Raw genomic sequence first — 18,617 nt, 5'->3', positions numbered from 1 at the left:
TGAACTCTCCAAAAGTGTATACCTGTATTGCTATCAGGTTTTCTACAGGTTAACCTGCCTATTCTTACAAAGTTGCACAATAGCCTTCCTAATCAGTCAGCGTGAGGTTTACTACCCTAGAAAATTATAGTCCCCGAGAAGCACAGGCTATGAGGCCACATCCAGCTCTTTACAGAGAGGGTGCTCAGAGTTCACTTTGACAGCTTGCCAAGTTTTGCATACTTGCTCTTGACACTATTAACTAAGAGGCAGTGAAAACAAACCAATCTGCTTTTTCTATGACTGCCTGTAATTAGATATATAAACGTGGACACTAACCAGTCTCCCATTCTCTCCTCCCACCGCTCACCACCAGTGTTTCATCAGGAACTCTGGAGTCAGACCCTAGGGTTCCATCATTACAACTGGGTGACATTAGGTAAATTACTTCACATCTCTGTGCCTCAGTTTCAGAGTAAAATATTTTAAATAGTAGTACCCTTATAGCTTTGTTATGAGGATTAAATGAGATAACGTACATTACTACTACAAAGAAAGGGTTAATTATGCTAGTAGGGTCTTTATTACGACATTACAACATTTTGAGAAATAACCTGTCTTACCCCTTGTTAAAAAGGGATTTGGTTCTACATTTTATAGCAGAAGCAAAATAATTAAATCATAGTAATGAGCCAATTAGTTAACTAATAATTAAGTTGTTAAGGGATTAATAGATTCTAGATGTGTCAAAGGATAATTCAACTTTGACGTTAAAGGAACAAAAATGTATGAGTCAGGGGTGGCAGGAAATTAATCTCTGTTAAGACGTCCAGGCATTGTGCTCACCACATAGTCATTATATGTCAACAAATGAGTATTTTCAGAAGGAGAATAGTTTTGTTTTTCTTCCTTTAGGAGAATTGCTACAAAATAATAATAAATAAAAAAACACCAAGAGAAAAATATGCTGAAGCCTTAGAGAGTGGATTGACCAAGCACATCACACGCAATAGCAGTGGTTCAAAGAGCAGTTCAGCTTTAATCATTTATTCTACTGAACAAAAAAGAAACCAAACTAAATACTCTCTGAATCAAAAATTATATTTACTAACACAATGGTAAATATAATGCACTGGGAATTTATGCCCTTTCAGTATGTATTTTATTTTTACTTTACCCACAGGGTGCTGAGGAAAATACTGAATAAATACACATTTTATTAAAAACACACAAACTCTGTTACAAATTGATATAAACCAATTGTGTCTCCATCCCACCCCAATTTTGGCTTCCATACCCTTAAGTCAAAAAACAGTCCTGTAAGCCACGAGAAACCTGTGGATAAAGATGGTAAATTAAGTACTGAAGTTGAGAATCAAACAGGAAAGAGCTATAATTCAAAATACACAGCGAAATAATTAAGAAAAATGACAACTCATGCAGAATCCTGGATAAATTGTTATATACTTGAGCCAGAGAAAAGAATTTTCCTACAATGTTGGTTTTTAAGAGGACATTTCTAGGTTAAACTAAACACCAAAGAGAAGGGAATTTCCCTAAAGAGTTTTCTGAGCCAAAGGAAAATCAAATTATGCTTGAAAAACAAAAGCAAAGACTAATGTCTGCCACTTTGCCCCCACCCACTCTTCTTCAGATTTGCTTCAGTGCGGGCTTTCCTGTTCAAGGCCATTTATTAATTTTATGCTCTCAACACAACCAAATCTAGATTTAACCCTCTGTGTTCCCAATGGGTTGATGAATGGGACTAAAGTTATATTTAGTTCTCCATGCGCTGGGAAACTGTATCCTGGCTGTACTAAAACATATGTAGACATATTGAGCCTCAGATTGAAGAAACAGATAGAAGAAACAGCAACTTAGTGTCAAAGGACATTATTTATGGCCACTATTAAAAATGATTTCTTCTTGTATAATTTTAAGGAAACACAGAGGCACAATGATGTAAACAAATCAACTTATCACACTTTTTCACATGCTCAAGTTTTTATGTAAAAAACGTGAAGTCAAATAATGCTGATCTCAAGCTTTTAAAAAGCTAAGCATGAGTTCATATGTATACTGGATATTTCTAACTTTCAAAGTAAAAGGCAGAGCTAACCAAATGATGCTAGAATATAAAGTGCTATAGTAATTTTTCAACTGTGCATTTCTAGTTCCTTTGCCACAGATTGTAAAAATTTTTTAAAATACTTGATAGAAGTAAACACATGATGGTGTATTCAAGGCTTCCCACAACTGGAGACACATTTAAAATACGTACATTTAAGTTGGGAGAGGATGCGGCAGGGAGAGCCTTTCATCTATGATGACCATGGAGAGTCATTAGAAACTATCGCTCGTAAGTCAAATACACACGAGACGATGCACCTGTTTTCACATGTCCACTAGGTACAATGGCAAGTAACAGAACTTGGAAGTCAGGGGCCACTGGCTTTCCAAACACAATGAACACTGTTACCTCAGTTGTACTAATAACTAGGATTGTTTAAAATGGTAGCTTTAAGAGCTTATTTTTGAAAATTTAACTTGTAATAAAACCCCTATCAAAGAATGTGCTATGTCAGGTTTTTCCTTTTATGTAATGAAAGAACAATAAAAGGCAGGTGGAATGTATAAGAAGAAATAATGAAATAATAGAAATTACGTACCTCAAGCTAAAGTGATGGAATAGGGTGAATAAAAATGATATTAACCATGATTATTTGAGGTGGTACGGCTATTTTAACGTTCCTTTTAACTATGATTTTAATGTAAAATATATGTGTATCTGACATTTTTGTTTTCTATTCTCAAGGGTATATTTTTAACCCTATTTTAAACAAAATAAATAGCCCAAATCTTTAATCTATCTTAAACTAATTTTTGTTTCTTGTCCTCTTCTCTACTCTCCAAATCTCTGAACAGAGTTCTACAATAACCAATAGGACTCTTTAATGCCCTGCAATTAATTTTTGCAGTATCCTTGCAAAATCCACATATACTTTAACTGTATTAACATTCGTTAACATACCAAGAAACCAAGGAATCAGTATGGTTCCGTTTCGAGGACAGTTAAAAGCAGTACTTTTGTTAAAGTTGAAGCCCACTTTGTGTTACATGGTCCACTGCATCCTCTGAGTTGAGACTTAGTGTGACAAACAAAAACATGGCTGACCTAAAGAAACATTACCCTATGGGACATAGCTAGTGGAACTGATGTCTATATCAGCCCTTGAGGTAGAAAATTTACTACTCATTATTAAATATGTGAATAATACTTAAGTTAATAATGTTTAAATATAAAAGTTTAAAAACTGCACAAAGATGTTATGAATGCCCCTTATGTACACCTTAAAAGTCAAATGAAATCAATCAGGTTTACAATGATATTGTTTTCTTTATGAATTTTTTAAAAATATTTTTTATTGATTTTTCTCTTGAGAGAGAGAGGAAGAGGGAGAGAGAGAAAGAAGAGGAGAAAAACATCAGTCGGTTGCCTCCCACACACACCTTGACTGGGGATCAAATGGGCAACCTTTCAGTGCATGGGATGATGCTCAAACAACTAATAAGCCACATTGGCCAGGGCTCTTCATAATTTTTTAAATACATATATATATATATTTATTTAGAATTTTATATAATCTATAAATTGATTTTCCAGTTACTTACAGTCCTTTTAACTCAACTTAAGGAAGGAAAACAAAACTCTTTAGGACGTTAACTATCAGTAAAAACAGAATTCTAAGCGTTCCTCACCAACACCATAAAATTCTGTAAATAGGTAATTCATTTTATGTTTTAAAAATACTGGTTTGGAACAACTGAGTGGTTCATCTATATCTATTCAGGTGACTAGAAAAGTAATCGGCCAGTTTTAGAGGTGGTTGTCGTAAATGAGCAGGAGGACGCCCCATGAGTTTTCTTAGAGGCAGACAGGTGGCAGAAGGATGTCTGAGGAGGATGTGGGGGGAAACTGGTCAGGAATGGCAAAGAAATGTTTCCTTCTCAGAGTTCCCGGGGGCCCTCTACGGACAGAGGGTGAAAACACGATTGTGTGCTTTGTCAGTCTGTGCAGGACGCATACATTTCAGCTTGTCCCAAAAGTGGCCTTCTACAAGCACTTACAGAACCTTTACCTGATCCTGATACACCTATTTAAAAACTGAACACACGCACCCAGGCACAGACAGCGCAGGGAGGGAGGGAGAGCTGGCACGAGAAAGTTAAAAAGGTGCTTAGATGCAAAGTTCGGGGAGAAATCTTGGCTTCTGAGCCACTGAACTAGGAAACACAGCACAAACATTAAAAACATGGGGAGAGAATGAAACACTGAGCTAATAATTAATAATGACCAATTACAGCTGGCAAAGAGCAGTTGAAAAGCACAGTCGCCACTGTTCATTTCTTCACTTTCCCTTTAGATAGAATCTCTGCATAAGAGGTGTGAATGAAGTCATAAAGCTGCTTAGCATTTGCAGCGTTCCCCAGAATACTTGTGAGCTTGTCTTGTGACAGGCTTGCTAATTCCGCAATGTTCTTCACGTGGCTCATCAAGGAGCGACAGTTTTTGGCATTCACCCCCGGCATCTTTAACAAGAAGTCCTGGGGCCCAGGATTATACTTCTCTGACTCGGGGAGGGTTCCAGAATCTGCTGTGACAGCCATGGCTGTCGCTGCATCAGGCTGTGGCTTATTTTGTTTTAGCTCCTCAAACAACTCGGCGGTGGCATGAGGGGACGGGCACCAGAGAATCCGGAGTTTGGGGAAGTGCAGGGTGAGGAGAGTGAGTTTGGAACTGATGTCGTTGCTGGAGATCTCCTGATGGAAGGCACCTCGGGCGATGAGAGAGAAAGGCTTACTGGGGTCAAACTCGATCAGCAGCACCGGTCGCTTGTAGTAGCGGGACATGGAGACGCACTGGCTGTAGAGGCGGCCGTTGTTTAAGGAGCCGATCAAATCACTGATGCTCTTGCGTTCCACGCACATTTCTGGAGTCAGAATGTAATCTCCAACCTCTAAGGTCACCGGCTCAATGTCAATGCCCCGACGATGGATCAGAGATGGGAGTTCACTTCGAAACTCACGCATATCCACCACTATAGTTTGCTGTATACTTTTCTGTTCTTGGCCACCTATTAAGAAAGAGTAGTATTTTAAGTAACATTGCTGAGGAAGAATTTGCAGAAGATGGAATACAATAATTGAAGTTTAAAATTATGTGCTATCACGTTCCCTGTGCAGTTCCCTCTCCAGTCCCTCATCATTGCTCTGAACACATTTTACTGGTTACTGTATTCCCAGTTCCTAGGGCAGAGCCTGGCACACTGCAGATGCCTAAAAATACTTGCTGAATAAATTGCCTTATGAGCTGCTGGGAACAATTTTGGAACTTTGAGTGCTTACATCAATGGGTCCTGAGGTGGGAAAACGGAAGGAGGTAGGAAGAGCAAGAACCCCATGGAACAGAGCTCCTCACACTGTAATGTGCATGTGAACCACCCAGGATCATGCTAAAGAGCAAATTCTGTGTCTTTTTATTCCTACTACCCAGATTTACTCTTTTTTAAAAAGTTAAATTATTGAGGTGGCATTGTTTGCTAACATCATGTTTCAGGTGGCTGATTCTGTAATACATCATCTGTATAGTGTGCTCTCCACCCAAAGTCAAGTCTTCTTCCCTCACCACCCCTTTTACCCTCTCCCTCCTCCCCTCCCTCCTTCCCCACTGGTAACCACCATGTTGTCTGTCTATGAGTTTGTTTGTTTTTTGGTTGTTGCTTTCTGTTTCATATCCCACATATGAGTGAAAGCATATGGTAAAGAGCAAATTCTATACAGAGGTTGGCAAAAGTAGGTTTACAGTTGTAAAACTACGAAACAGTTTATTCTTGTATTATTATTTATTAATTAGAGGCCCAGTGCACGAAATTCGTGAACTGGGGGGGGGGGGGGTGGGGCGGTGTCCCTCAGCCCAGCCTGCACCCTCTCCAATCTGGGACCCCTTGGGGGATGTCCGCCTGCTGGTTTAGACCCGATCCCACAGGATCGGGACTAAACCAGCAGGCGGACATTCCTCTCACAATCTGGGACTGCTGGCTCCCAACCACTCACATGTCTGGCTGCCTGATTGATACCTAACTGCTCCCCTGCCGGCCCGATCACCCCCAACTGCCCTCCCCTGCAGGCCTGGTCGCCCCCAACTGCCCTCCCCTGCTGGCCCGGTCGCCCCCATCTCCCCTCCCCTGCTGGCCCGGTTGCCCCCAACTGCCCTCCCCTGCAGGCCCGGTCTCTCCCAACTTCCCTCCCCTGCTGGCCATCTTGTGATAATGTGGGGGCTGCCTGATTGACACCTAACTGCTCCCCTGCTGGCCCAATCACCCCCAACTGCCCTCCCCTGGAGGCTTGGTTGCTCCTAACTGCCCTCCCCTGCAGGCCCTGTAACCCCCAACTGCCCTTCCCTGACGGCCCAGTCTCCCCCAACTGCCCTCCCCTGCCGACCATCTTGTGATAATGTGGGGGCAGCCATCTTGTGGTGGCCATCATGTGATGTCATGGGGTGTGCCCATTTTGTGATGACGTGGAGGCAGACATCTTGTGACGACATGGGGGTGGCCATCGTGTGACGACATGGGGGTGGCCATATTGTGATGACATGGGGGCGGCCACCTTGTGATGACATGGGGGCGTGAGGGTCAATTTGCATATTACCTCTTTATTGTATAGGATTATTGCATTATTTATTTGTATTACAACTATAAACCTACTTTTGCCAATCCCAGGCTCTGTCTGAGATAGGGTCTAAGAGTGCATCCTACCTAATAAAAGAGTAATATGCTAATTGACCATACCTTCGCTATGCTCACAGCCAATCAGGGCGCTATGCAAATTAATCCAGCAAAGATGGCGGCCCCCACACACTGCCCCGCCCCCCCATCACGAGAGTCCCGCCGCCTGCTCCTCCTGACGCCGGATCGGCCGCAGGCCTAATCGGCCGCCACTGAGGGAGGACCGATAGGGCCGGCGGGAGGTGTGGGTGGCGGGACTCACGAGTCCCGCCGGGGGACTGATCGGGCTGGTGGGAGGCAGGACTCAGGGTGGCCGATCAGGCCGGCGGGAGGCGGGACTCAGGGTGGCCGATCAGGCCGGCGGGAGGCGCAGGTGGTGGGACTTGGGGCAGCTGATCAGGCTGGTGGGAGGCACTGAGGGGGGACCGATCGGGCCAGCGGGAGGCGCGGGGGGAAGGACTCAAGGTGGCCGACTGGGCTGGCGGGAGGCGCAGGCGGCGGGACTTGTGAGTCCCGTGGGGGGACCGATCAGGCTGGTAGGAGGCGCGGGCGGCGGGACTCGGGGCGGCCAATTGGGCCGGCGGGAGGCGCAGGCGGTGGGACTCACAAGTCCCGCCCCCTGCGCCTCCCGCTGCTCCAATGGGTGGGTGGCCAGAGCCAAGGCCTGGGTCCCCAGTGCCAGAGGAAACTGGTGCCGGCGGAAAACTGGTGCTGGCAGCCAGGTGAAGGAAGGTCTATTGCACAAATCTTCGTGCACTGGGCCTCTAGTCCTATATAATAAAAAGCTAATATGCTAATTAGACCGAACAGCTGAACAACCTCCTGGACGTCCTTCTGGATGACCTTTCAGACGAAGCCAGGGCTGCAAGGGGCTGCAAGGGCCGGCTGAGGCTGCAAGGGGCTGCGAGGGCCAGCTGAGGCTACGAGGGCTGGCCGGGATTGCAAGAGCTGGCTGGGGCTGCGAGGGCTGAACCCCTTGCACGAATTTCGTGCATTGGGACTCTAGTTTATAATAAGCTCTCAGGTGATGCTACTGCTTCTGGGTTAAGCACTTTACTACACAAAGGCTGTGACAGGCAGAATAACAGCCCATAAAGAGTTCCATGTCCTAATCCCTGGAACGGGTACATATGTGACTTTACATGCCAATGTGATTAAATTACAGAGCTTAAGATTAGGATACTTGGGATTATCCAGGCAGGACCAAGTGTCCTTATACGTGAAAGAGGAAAGTAGGAAAATTAGAGTTGGAACTGTTGGCTTTGAAGGTGGATGAAGGGGCCATAAGCCAAGGAATGCAGGCAGCCTCTAGAACCTGAAAAGGAAAGGGGTTCTCCCCCAGATCCCCTAGGAGGAATGCAGCCCTGCCAACACCTTCATTTTAGCCTGGTGAGACCCACAGGACTTTGGAATTATCTATATTATAAAAGGCCTGTAGCCGTAACGACCAACGACTGGACTCACCAGGAAGTGCATTGATGGGTTCCGTGGCGCCGGCAGGCGGGACTCCTGGTCTCGTGCAATTTCGAGTGCTGGGCCTCTAGTATATATATATATATATATATATATAGTCTAGTATATATATAAAACCCTAAGATGCAAATAGACCAAACGGCAGAACAACTGAACAACCAAACAACTGGTTGCTATGATGTGCACTGACCACCAGGGGGCGTGCACAGAACATGGCGGGTGTTGGCCGCTGTGGGATGGTGGAGCAGGTGAGCGGGGGGGCGCCAGACCCAGTTGGGGCACTGGTCACTGTAATTGGGGCAAGCCTCTGGAGGTTACTGAAAATTCTTTGCTCCCATGTGCTGTGGTCCAGCCTGGCGCTCACACTTGCTGTCAGTGCCGGCCCCACTTGCACCCGTTGCCAGAGCTGGAGCCACCGCTCGCACCTGCTGCTGGCCCAGATCGCCTCTCAGGGCTTCTCCACCTCCCCCTGCTCCTGAGGGGTGATCGGGGCCAGCAGCCACCTCTCTCATCCACTGCCAGCGATGGCCCCACTCACACCCACTGCCGGCGCCAGAGCCACTGCTCGCACCCGTGCGCCAGTCCCAAGGGCTTTTCCACCTCCCCCTGCTCCTGAGGGGCGATTGGGGCCGCAGTCGCTGCTCGCACCCACTGACAGCACCGGCCCTGCTCACACCTGCTGGCGCCAGCCTAGTTGCTCCATGTCATCAGTGGGTGTGAGCGGGGCTGGCGTCATCAGTGCATGGGAGCAGTGGTGGAGAGAGAGGGGCTGCTGGCAGACCGGGGACCGGGGGCCATGGCGGCAGGGGCCATGAGGGGGGGCGCGGAAGATGGGCTGAGACCTGCCCCTGTGCCCACCACAGCCTTGCAGCCCACATTTCCTTTCAAGGTGCATGAATTTGTGCACTGGGCCCCTAGTAAGATAATAATTGTAACATAATTAATGTGTGTTGTTTCAAGCCACTAAGTTTGTTTTAATTTGTTACAGCGGCCATAGGCAACTAACACAGGGCTCAGAGGACTGAACTCAAAAGGACAGATTTCTGTGAGTAGCTTTCTGAGTGGCACCTCCACGCTCAAATCTATTTTCCTTCATACTGCCTTACATTCTAAAGTTCTGCATGAAATGCCACCAATCTGTTCAAGTTAATAAGAATCTTCTTCCCAAAGAAAGACCTAGATGCTCTGAGGCACTATTTCCCAAAGGATGATCCAAAGACCACATCCATCAAAGCCCCTGAGACGCTTTCAGATCTACTGAATTGGAATGCCTATGAACTGAGGCCTTTAAGTCCACAGTTTTAACAAGCATCTGAGGTTATTTTTTAATAATCCTCACCCAAGGATAGTTTTTATTGATTATAGAGAGAGGAAGGTAGAGAGACAGAAAAGAGAGACAGAGAGAGAGAGGGAGAGAGAAATTACCGATGTGAGAGAGAAACATTGATCAGCTGCTTCCTGTACACACCCCGACCAGGAATCAAACCTGCAACCTTTTGGTGTATGGGACGACACTCCACCCAACAGAGCCACCTGGCCAGGGCTGAGGTTATTCTTAATTACACTAAATTCTGAGACCTACTGCTCTAACTGTGCTTGACCCCACCAAAGATTAAATCAACTCAATCATATTGCTTTTCTCTGTCACTTGGCTGATCTCAGCTGCTGCCATGGGGAAATGGGATGTGGGGAATGATTCCTGGATCAGGGTGCACTTGGAATTCAGCAGGTCTTGGTGGTCTGCTGCAGTTTGGATACTACACAGCAATGAGAATACACACACCTGGGATCTGGAGAAGCTTCAAGAAGCAATAAACAAATCCAGAAAGACAAGTGGGAATGTACCTAAACAACTCCTACCTATTTATCTCTGGTTAAACTGGCTCCTTCCAGTTAAGATAAGAACCTAATAACCATTTACAAAATTTTCTTTGCAAAAGTACATTCAGTCTCAACCAACCACATTTAAAAGCAGTGCTGGAACATAACTAATTTCCAAGCTGGGGTGCATCAACTACACCCCCCTTATTTTACAGGGGAGGAGCCTTAGATTCAGGAAGGACACAGGGTTAATAAATGGCAGAGTGGAGACTAGGGTTTGGGAGCAGACATCCGTTTTTAAGTGTTGAAAAAACCAAGTCTCGGCATAGAAACTCTGGAACCTCACAGCCTCCTTTAGAGGCAACGGGAGGGCAGGACTCACCTGCTTTCCGAGTGTCGGCGGGATCCCCTACAGACACGGAGCCTCTGACCAGGTCTAGGTTTGTTTCACTTCTGCCTTCCCTTTCTTCTGGGACAACCATGCTAGCCTTTTCCCTGCGAGAGAAAAACACTTTAAACATTTTAGAATTAATTTACAAATTCCAGACTTTAATCTTTTGTAAATCACAATATCGAAAATGACCAACACGACTGTAGTGGTAAAAAAGAATACAAGAAATACTTTAGAAGTCAATATGCCCAGACAAGTGATGGGCAAGAAAAGGATTTTTTGGTTGGGTACTACTTCTGATTTTCCAGAGTTAAAAAAGCTGCTGTTTATTTTCTATTATATATGTTCTTTAACTACTTTCAAACATGAAATAAGCATGTTAAAAACACTGCAGATAAATTATTGAAACTTTTAATAAAAAACATGCTATTGTTATTGAGTATTAAAAATAATTTAAATAATTTGTATCCAACTAGAGGCCCAGTGCATGACATTTGTGCACTGGAGGGGGGGGTGTCCCTGAGCTCGGCCTGAACCCTCTCGCAGTCTGGGACCCCTTGGGGATGTCCACCTGCTGGCTTACAGTCAGACATCCTCCAAGGGGTCCTCAGCACTGCCGTGGAGGCAGGAGAGGCTCCCGCCACTGCCACTGTGCTCTCCAACCAAGAGCCCGGCTTCTGTGGGAGTGCACTGACCACCAGGGGGCAGCTTCTGTCCCCTGGTGGTCAGTGTGTGTCATAGTGACCGGTCGTTCCACCATTCGGTCGATTTGCATATTAGGGTTTTATTATATAGGGTATGTTCAGAGTAATCATAAATAGGGATGGCTAAAAATCAATGATTTTAGAAAATGAAAACATACATGATAGAACTCTGATTTTAAAAAAAACTTCATTAAACACTCTCAATTTTAAAGGAAAAATCAGGGTTGATTCAAGAAAGCAAATTTCCAACTGAGACTTAAACAAAAAAATCAGCATCTCAGCACTGATTCACTCACTGGTGAATTTATTTAAAAATATTGATGAGTGTGCCTATGTGCTGTGCTAGGTACTCTAGATGCAAATATAATTACACGATAATTCTTGTCTTCAACGTAGCTCAGTACCTTATACTGCGTAGATCAACAGAACTGCACATTCATAACAAAGGTTTGTAATCAGGAACTACAATCATGACAAGATCATCATTAACCAAAGAAAAAGTACGTTATATTCTTTTTTTTTTTTTTTCTATTTCAGAGAGGAAGGGAGAGGGAGAGAGGGATAGAAATATCTATGATGAGAGAGAATCATTGATCGGCTGCCTCCTGCACACCCCCTCCTGGGGATTGAGCCCACAACCCGGGCATGTGTCCTTGACTGGAATTGAACCCAGGACCCCTCAGTTGGGAGGCCGACGCTCTATCCGCTGAGCTAAACTGGCCAGGGCCTTGAAACAGCAAGTACTGTGTATCCAATTAGTACAAGGTATGGCAGACAAGAAGAATAGGGCTATTCTCTTCCCTTGTAGGGCTTGCAACTGAATTGAGGAAACAAAGCAACCATGAGAGATGGGGGTACATGGAACAAACTGCACTAAAAGAGACTAGGGTAAGGTGAAACAGAAGAGGAATCTTCAATATTAACTAATAATTTCAACAAGGGTTACACAGCAAAAGACTTAGCAATGGAAGGAAATGAAATCACATGGACCAATTCTCCAACTACTCTGGATGACAAAGGAAATTTTAGAGCAGGGTACCACTAAATGATACCACTAAAGAATAGGTATTATAATTTTAATTTCCATACTATTTGAAATGATATACAAATGCACAGTTATAACCAGTACACCATTTTAGACGCAAAGTGTTAGACAGTAGTTCCGGTTCAATTTTCCCTCCTTACCCTCAATACCAGTGCCAAGTGTTGCGTGCTGGAAAATTCTTTGCAATGACAATGGCTCTGGCAGCCGCTCATTACTATTCCATTGTATCTACTAGACTCTAGTTGAGGACAAAGGACCAATCATTCAAAAAAAATTATTGCTCTTAAATTTCTTCTTCTTTCACATTTGGGTTAACATTGAGGATTTTCTCTATTTCTATTCTTTACACTGGCTAAGCTGCATATCACACATGGGAGCACTCCCATCTCCTGATTGATTTGTAATCTGTGAGTGGCGGGACAGCATGGTGCAGTGCAGACTCTGGAGAATTTTTATTTCCTGGATTTGAAATCACTTATTGGCTGTGTGGTCTTAGGCAAGTCATTTAATGGCTCAGTGCTTCGGTTTCATCTGTAAAATGGGGATAATAAAACCTATCTCAAAAAACAGTTATAAGGATTACACATTTTATGTAAGGCACTCAGAACAGTGCCTGGCACATAATCCTATATAATAAAAGGATAATATGCAAATCAACTGAATGGCAAAATGACTGGTTGCTATAATGCGCACTGACCACCAGGGGTCAGAAGCTGAAAGCAGGAGCTGCCCGCTGTGGTCAGTGCACTCCCATAGGGGGAGCGCCCCTCAGCCAGAAGCTGGGCCTAAGCCGTCAGTTGGACATCTCCTGAGGGCTCCCGGACTGCGAGAGGGTGCAGGCCAGGCTGAGGGACTCCCCCTGAGTGCAAGAATTTCGTGGACCAGGCCTCTAGTTAGTACTATAAAAAAGGCTAGCTGTTATTATAAGTGCACTTTTCTTTGTTTAATCTGTTTTTATTGATTTTAGAGAGTGAGGAAGGAAGAGGGAGAGAAAAGTCGATGAAAGAGAAACAGTGATGGGCTGCCTCCTGCATGCCCCCTCCTGCACAACCCGAGCATGTGCCCTAACAGGGAATTGAACCAGCAACCTTTTAGTGCACAGGACAATGCCCAATCAACTGAGTCATACTGGCCAGACCTAAGTGTACTTTTCTTATAATGTGGTAACCTCATCCCCTAATTATCTATGTGCTAAAAAACTGACGATTACTTTTAAGTGATTCCTCGACTGTTTCAATTAATCTATACTAATAAAAGGGTAATATGCAAATTGGTCAGGACGCCCTCACACTAACGACTGAACAGCAGGCTGCATGGGGTGACAAGGCCAGCAGGGGAGTTAGTGAGGGACGACCAAACGACTAAACAGCAGGCTGCGTGGGGACAATGAGGGGCAACCAGGCCAACAGGGGGAGCAGTTGGGGGTGACCAGGCTGGCATGGGGGGCCATGAGGGGCGACTAGGCTGGGGGGGAGGGCAGTTGCGGGTGACCAGGCCAGCAGAGGCAGGGGCAGTGAGGAGCGACCAGGCCGGCAGAGGGCAGTGAGGGGCGACCAGGCCAGCGGGGGGAGGGGGGGCAGTTGGGGGTGACCAGGCCGGCAGGGGGGCAGTTAGGAGTGACCAGGCCAGCAGAGGGGGGGCAGTGAGGGGTGACCAGGTTGGCAGAGGGGGGACAGCTGGGGGCAACCAAGCTGGCAGGGGGGGGTAGTTGGGGGCGACCAGGCCAGCAGGGAGGGCAGTTAGGGACGACCAGGCTGGCAGAGGGGGGCAGTGAGGGACGACCAGGCTGGCAGAGGGGGGGCAGTTGGAGGCGACCAGGCCGGCAGGGGGGGCAGTTGGGGGCGACCAGGCCTACAGGGGTGGCAGTTAGGGGTGACTAGGCCAGCAGAGGGGGCAGCTGGGGGCAACCAGGCTCGCAAGGGGGGCAGTAAGGGGCGACCTGGCCAGCAAGGGGGCGGGGAAGGGGAGAGGGGAAGTTGGAGGTAACCAGGCCAGCAGGGGGGGCAGTTAGGGGCAATCAGGCAGGCAGGCAAGTGAGTAGTTAGGAGCCAGCGGTCCTGAATTGTGAGAGGGATGTCCGACTGCTAGTTTAGGCCTGATCCTAGATTGGGCCTAAACTGGCAGTCAGACATCCCCCGAGGGGTCCCGGCTGGGCTGAGGGGACACCCCGCCCCCCCCCCCCCCCCCCGTGCATGAATTTCATGCACCGGGCCTCTAGTATTGTTAAATAAAAGAGCTAGTTTACCATTAAATGTTATAACATAACTGCAAACTGGATTTGAGAAAAAATATACTCCTGAAACCACAGCTGTGAAGAAAATATTGTCTTCTCAAATTAATTTAACAGAAATTTGCCATAATTATATTCAGTCCCTTGCTTTCAGCATTTACATAATTATTCAAGTTACTCTCTGTGACAGACACAAAATAATTTAAAAATTCAGATTCCTACTTCCATTTAATCTAAAATACTGAAGTTTCTTACTTCCCCTTCAACATCTTCAATGATGCGTGAATTGCTTGTACATGACAATAGGGGGAGGAGGCACTTAACTGAAGTCTCTTCCAATGGGCCTTTACTCAAGCCCTCATGCTAACCCATTTTGTGATCGTATTTTCTAGTTGTAACATTTCAGATAATCTTACCCCTTCCTTTGAAAAGCAGTGACCTTTCCAAAACTATGTGTACTCAGAATGTTATTACTAATTTTCCTATCCAGGGAGCATTTTATTATAAACACTTAGAAGTGCAATCTTTTTTTCTCTTTACTCATCTGTAATCTACTGATCTTCAGTCCCATCAAACAATCTTTTCATCACCAGCTCGATTGCTTGATTCATTCTTCTTTGGTTATTTTAAATAGTTGTACTGCTTTTATTCTTACATCACCCATGAAGGAGGTCCTGGCAAAAGCACATTATCTGACTCCGACATTAAATTTTTCTCCAAGTACAGGTTTAGTGCAAGTGCTCTTTCAGCAATGCACCTTACATATATTTTGCTTTTCAAAACAAACACTTCTCAAATTCCCCAGGTTTTCTGGGAAAGTAAATATTGTAAGATTCTAAATAGTATAACTCTCTGATTGCTATTTAATATGGGAAGATCTAACTAATAATAAGTAGACAATTACCATTGAGAGAGTTTAGAAAATTATGCCAGAGCTTAGATAAAATTACTAATACATTACCATCTGCTATGGAGACTATTGTATAGATGGAAATGTCGGAGACAGTCCACATTCCGGGTTCTGCTGAGTAAGATTGCCAGTAAGTGCCCGGTTTATCCACACCTCATTACTGAGCCCTCTGATCTACAGAATTACTTACATAAACCAGGAATGATCTGGGGTCCCCAATACCGTGCTACAATCTGCTAAGGTACTCTTCTCCCTGATGTACCAGAGAAGAGGCAGCCTCATGAAGGAAGCCTGGAGCATAAAAACTCACCTTCTCAGTACCTTCCTCCCCACATCTGACCAGGCTCCTCAGGCTACAGCACTGTGCACGAAAAGTGTTAACTCAGCAGGCTTGGGCTGCTCAAACCCTGCACATTCCTAAGAAAGGCCTGTCTCCTGGGGACTGGCCCGTGGCCAGCTTCTGGGAGAGGAGCTCTGAGCCCCTGGAGTATTCTGCCTGGTGTTTGCATGCCTGAGGCCTGGGGCCACACAGCACCAGTTGGATCAGATGCTTTATGCTAAAATGTGCTTTTGCTCCAGCGGGGGTAGAGTCTGTCAGGTTGGTACTCTGTGTCTGTGTGACTGACCCTCAATAAAGATGCTCAGGTGGGGCCCCTGTTGACAACACTGCGTGTACGGTCATGCACTGCTGCTGGGAGAATTAAGCTCGGCTATGTGACTCCACTGGGAGAGGACACTCAGAAGCCTATGCCTGGATCTTCCCGGGCTTTCTCCCAGGTGCTCTTTCCCTTGGCTGATTTTAATCGGTATCCTGTTGTAATAAACCGTAATTGTGAGATACCAGCCTTTTCTGATTCCCGTGGGTCCTTCTAGTGAATCACTGAGCTTAGGATAGTCTTGGGGATCCTCAACATGAACACCAATGTGAGTAACCTAATCTGAATATTTTAGCTTTATGTGCTCATTTGTAACTTGGTGGCACTTACTTTAATCACAGAAGCCTTAGGCAAAGGATGTTGTAAAAAGAGTGAAGGAATGTTTAGAAGCCCACACACAGTATCACCAATTCTCTGATTCCATCTCCAAGATCTCTTAAATCTGTTCCTCTCTCTTCATCAACTGGATCTTGGCTACCACTTTATCAGACAATTGCAATAGCTTTCTGACCACTTTCCCTGCTCCATCCATTCCTCAGTTTGATGCCAGAGAGAGCCTTTAAAAGCATACTTAGAACTCTTCAATGGTGTCTTATTGCCTTCAGAGTCAAGTCTTAAATCCTTTAACAGCCTTCTTGCACCTCTGAACCTTCATACACACCCTCAGTCAACACAACCCCCTTGTTCACCTCGTCTACCTCGCAACTAGCACACATTCATGTATCAGCTTAAATATCACTTCTGCAGTGAAGATGTCCCTAGTCCCCACACTGGGTTAGATCTCTTTGACACACTCTCTTATTACACCCATCTCTTTTACCTTCACAGCCAGCAGCACTCTGCACGTGTCAATTTATTATAATATTCATTGAATGCTTAATTATTTAATGTTTGTCTTTCCCACTAGAGGACAAGTTCTTGGAGGGCAGAGACATTTTCTGCACCACTGCTGAAACTTAAGCACTTTAATGTAAGCACAGGGCTTGGCACGTAATAGATGCTCAATAAATATCTGTTGACTGAATCTGAGGAAAGTAAAGCTATAGAAGACACAGAGAGGCACCAAAAACTTTTTCAAAAAACATACACCCGCCCTCCCCCCCCCCCCAAACACATATCATATAAACCAGGCGTCCTCAAACTATGGCCCCGCGGGCCACATGCGGGTGTTTTTGTCGTTTTGTTTTTTTACTTCAAAATAAGATATGTGCAGTGTGCATAGGAATTTGTTCATAGTTTTTTTTAAACTATAATCCGGCCCTTCAACGGTCTGAGGGACAGTGAACTGGCCCCCTGTTTAAAAAGTTTGAGGACCCCTGATATAAACCATTCCACAGAACATGTTAATAGAAAATATATTTCCATAGGCTGAAAGGACTGACTAATAATTGTATGACTAGAAGCTGGAAGACTCCACGAATAAGGCACATCACAATAGCAGAGGAGGGGAAAGATATATCCATGTAGTATGCTGAGCCCCTCTATAAGGACCCAATGGCACTGATTCACTCAACGCCTCTGGACAAACTGGGAATGTGATTATTTTATGCATATACTGAGAGTCCATAGCCAGTGTTGAAGGATGGTTGTCGACTCTGAAATTTTGTCTAGGGCTCTGGCAGGCTAGCTACCACTAAAAATGGTCTCTGCCTTCTCATTGCCATTGATACACTGCCAATGTCTGAGGCCTGGAAGATGGGTATGGCCCAGTTATTCTCAGCTCAGGTCATAGTCTCTTCTGGTCTAACCTTTTCTCTGCCTCAGCTCCAGGATGCCCTGTCCAGCCCTGCCCTGGCTGCTGAGGCCTCTCAGGGATCATCTGATCCATTTTCCCTCACCAAGCTGTGATCTCCTTGACAATGTCCCTGGTGGGAGATTCTCAGATTTCTCAAACACTACCAGGGGTGAGAGGTAGCCATCCAGTTTGTGACTATCTCACTTAGAAACATTTTCCTTATATTAAATTAAGAAGCCTTTTCTATTTAGATGTAGAACATTAAAGGACACTCATTCCCAAAAGCATACACTTAGGTTCAGATAAAGATCACACCTTTTCAAAAATATTTTCACAGAGCGATCTGATCTAAACTGACCTGGATGTAAAAGTGTTTCCCAGGAAACAGTCAAGCAGTCACACACCACAGACAATGCAAATTGTACAGGGATTTAAAAAAATAATTCAAAGGAATGGGAGAAATCTCGTGCATGGGGGAGAGGAAGAGAGAGTTTTAAGAACATTTATCTTTGAAAAGTAGTGTTTTAGTTATATTTCTGGTGTTTTAAGTTATATTTCTTTACAGGCAGAAAGGTAGTTTTCCTCACATTTCTAATATCCTATTAAAGCACTGAAAAGCAATTAGAGATGGATTTACCTTGATGTGATCCTCCCCAACCTCTTCTCCTGTCCATCCTCCCAGAGGGCTCTTAGACATTGCCCCACCCAGAGCAGCCTTTCCAATAGAGTTTGTGCTTTCATACTGTCCATGCATTACCTGATGAGTTTTTCAAAAGCTTCCTTTTCTTTCCGCAGAGCAGTGAGATAGCGTTGTTCCTCGGTCGAACCTCCGTATATGAGAAAGTAAACCCTGCAAGTTAGGACAGAACTCTTTTAGATTGCAAA

The 18,617-nt window shown here is 45.1% G+C and overlaps 1 protein-coding gene across 1 annotated transcript in view; it reads right to left on the bottom strand.

Moving 5' to 3' along the window:
• Positions 1-955: 955 nt before the first annotated feature.
• Positions 956-18,617, bottom strand: part of ERCC4 (ERCC excision repair 4, endonuclease catalytic subunit) — a 33,925-nt gene continuing 16,263 nt past the window's right edge. Inside the window, exons 9-11 of the mRNA XM_008141572.3 lie at positions 18,490-18,582; positions 10,444-10,556; positions 956-5,114 (exon numbers count right to left, since the gene is read on the bottom strand). Of these exons, the coding sequence (XP_008139794.2) occupies positions 4,381-5,114; positions 10,444-10,556; positions 18,490-18,582 (940 nt within the window). The 3' untranslated portion in view covers positions 956-4,380. The remainder of the gene's footprint in view (positions 5,115-10,443; positions 10,557-18,489; positions 18,583-18,617) is intronic.

The sequence above is a fragment of the Eptesicus fuscus genome, chromosome 4 (genome assembly GCF_027574615.1).
Source record: "Eptesicus fuscus isolate TK198812 chromosome 4, DD_ASM_mEF_20220401, whole genome shotgun sequence".
NCBI classification, from domain to species: domain Eukaryota; kingdom Metazoa; phylum Chordata; class Mammalia; order Chiroptera; family Vespertilionidae; genus Eptesicus; species Eptesicus fuscus.
This window is presented reverse-complemented; position numbering and strand designations above follow the sequence as displayed.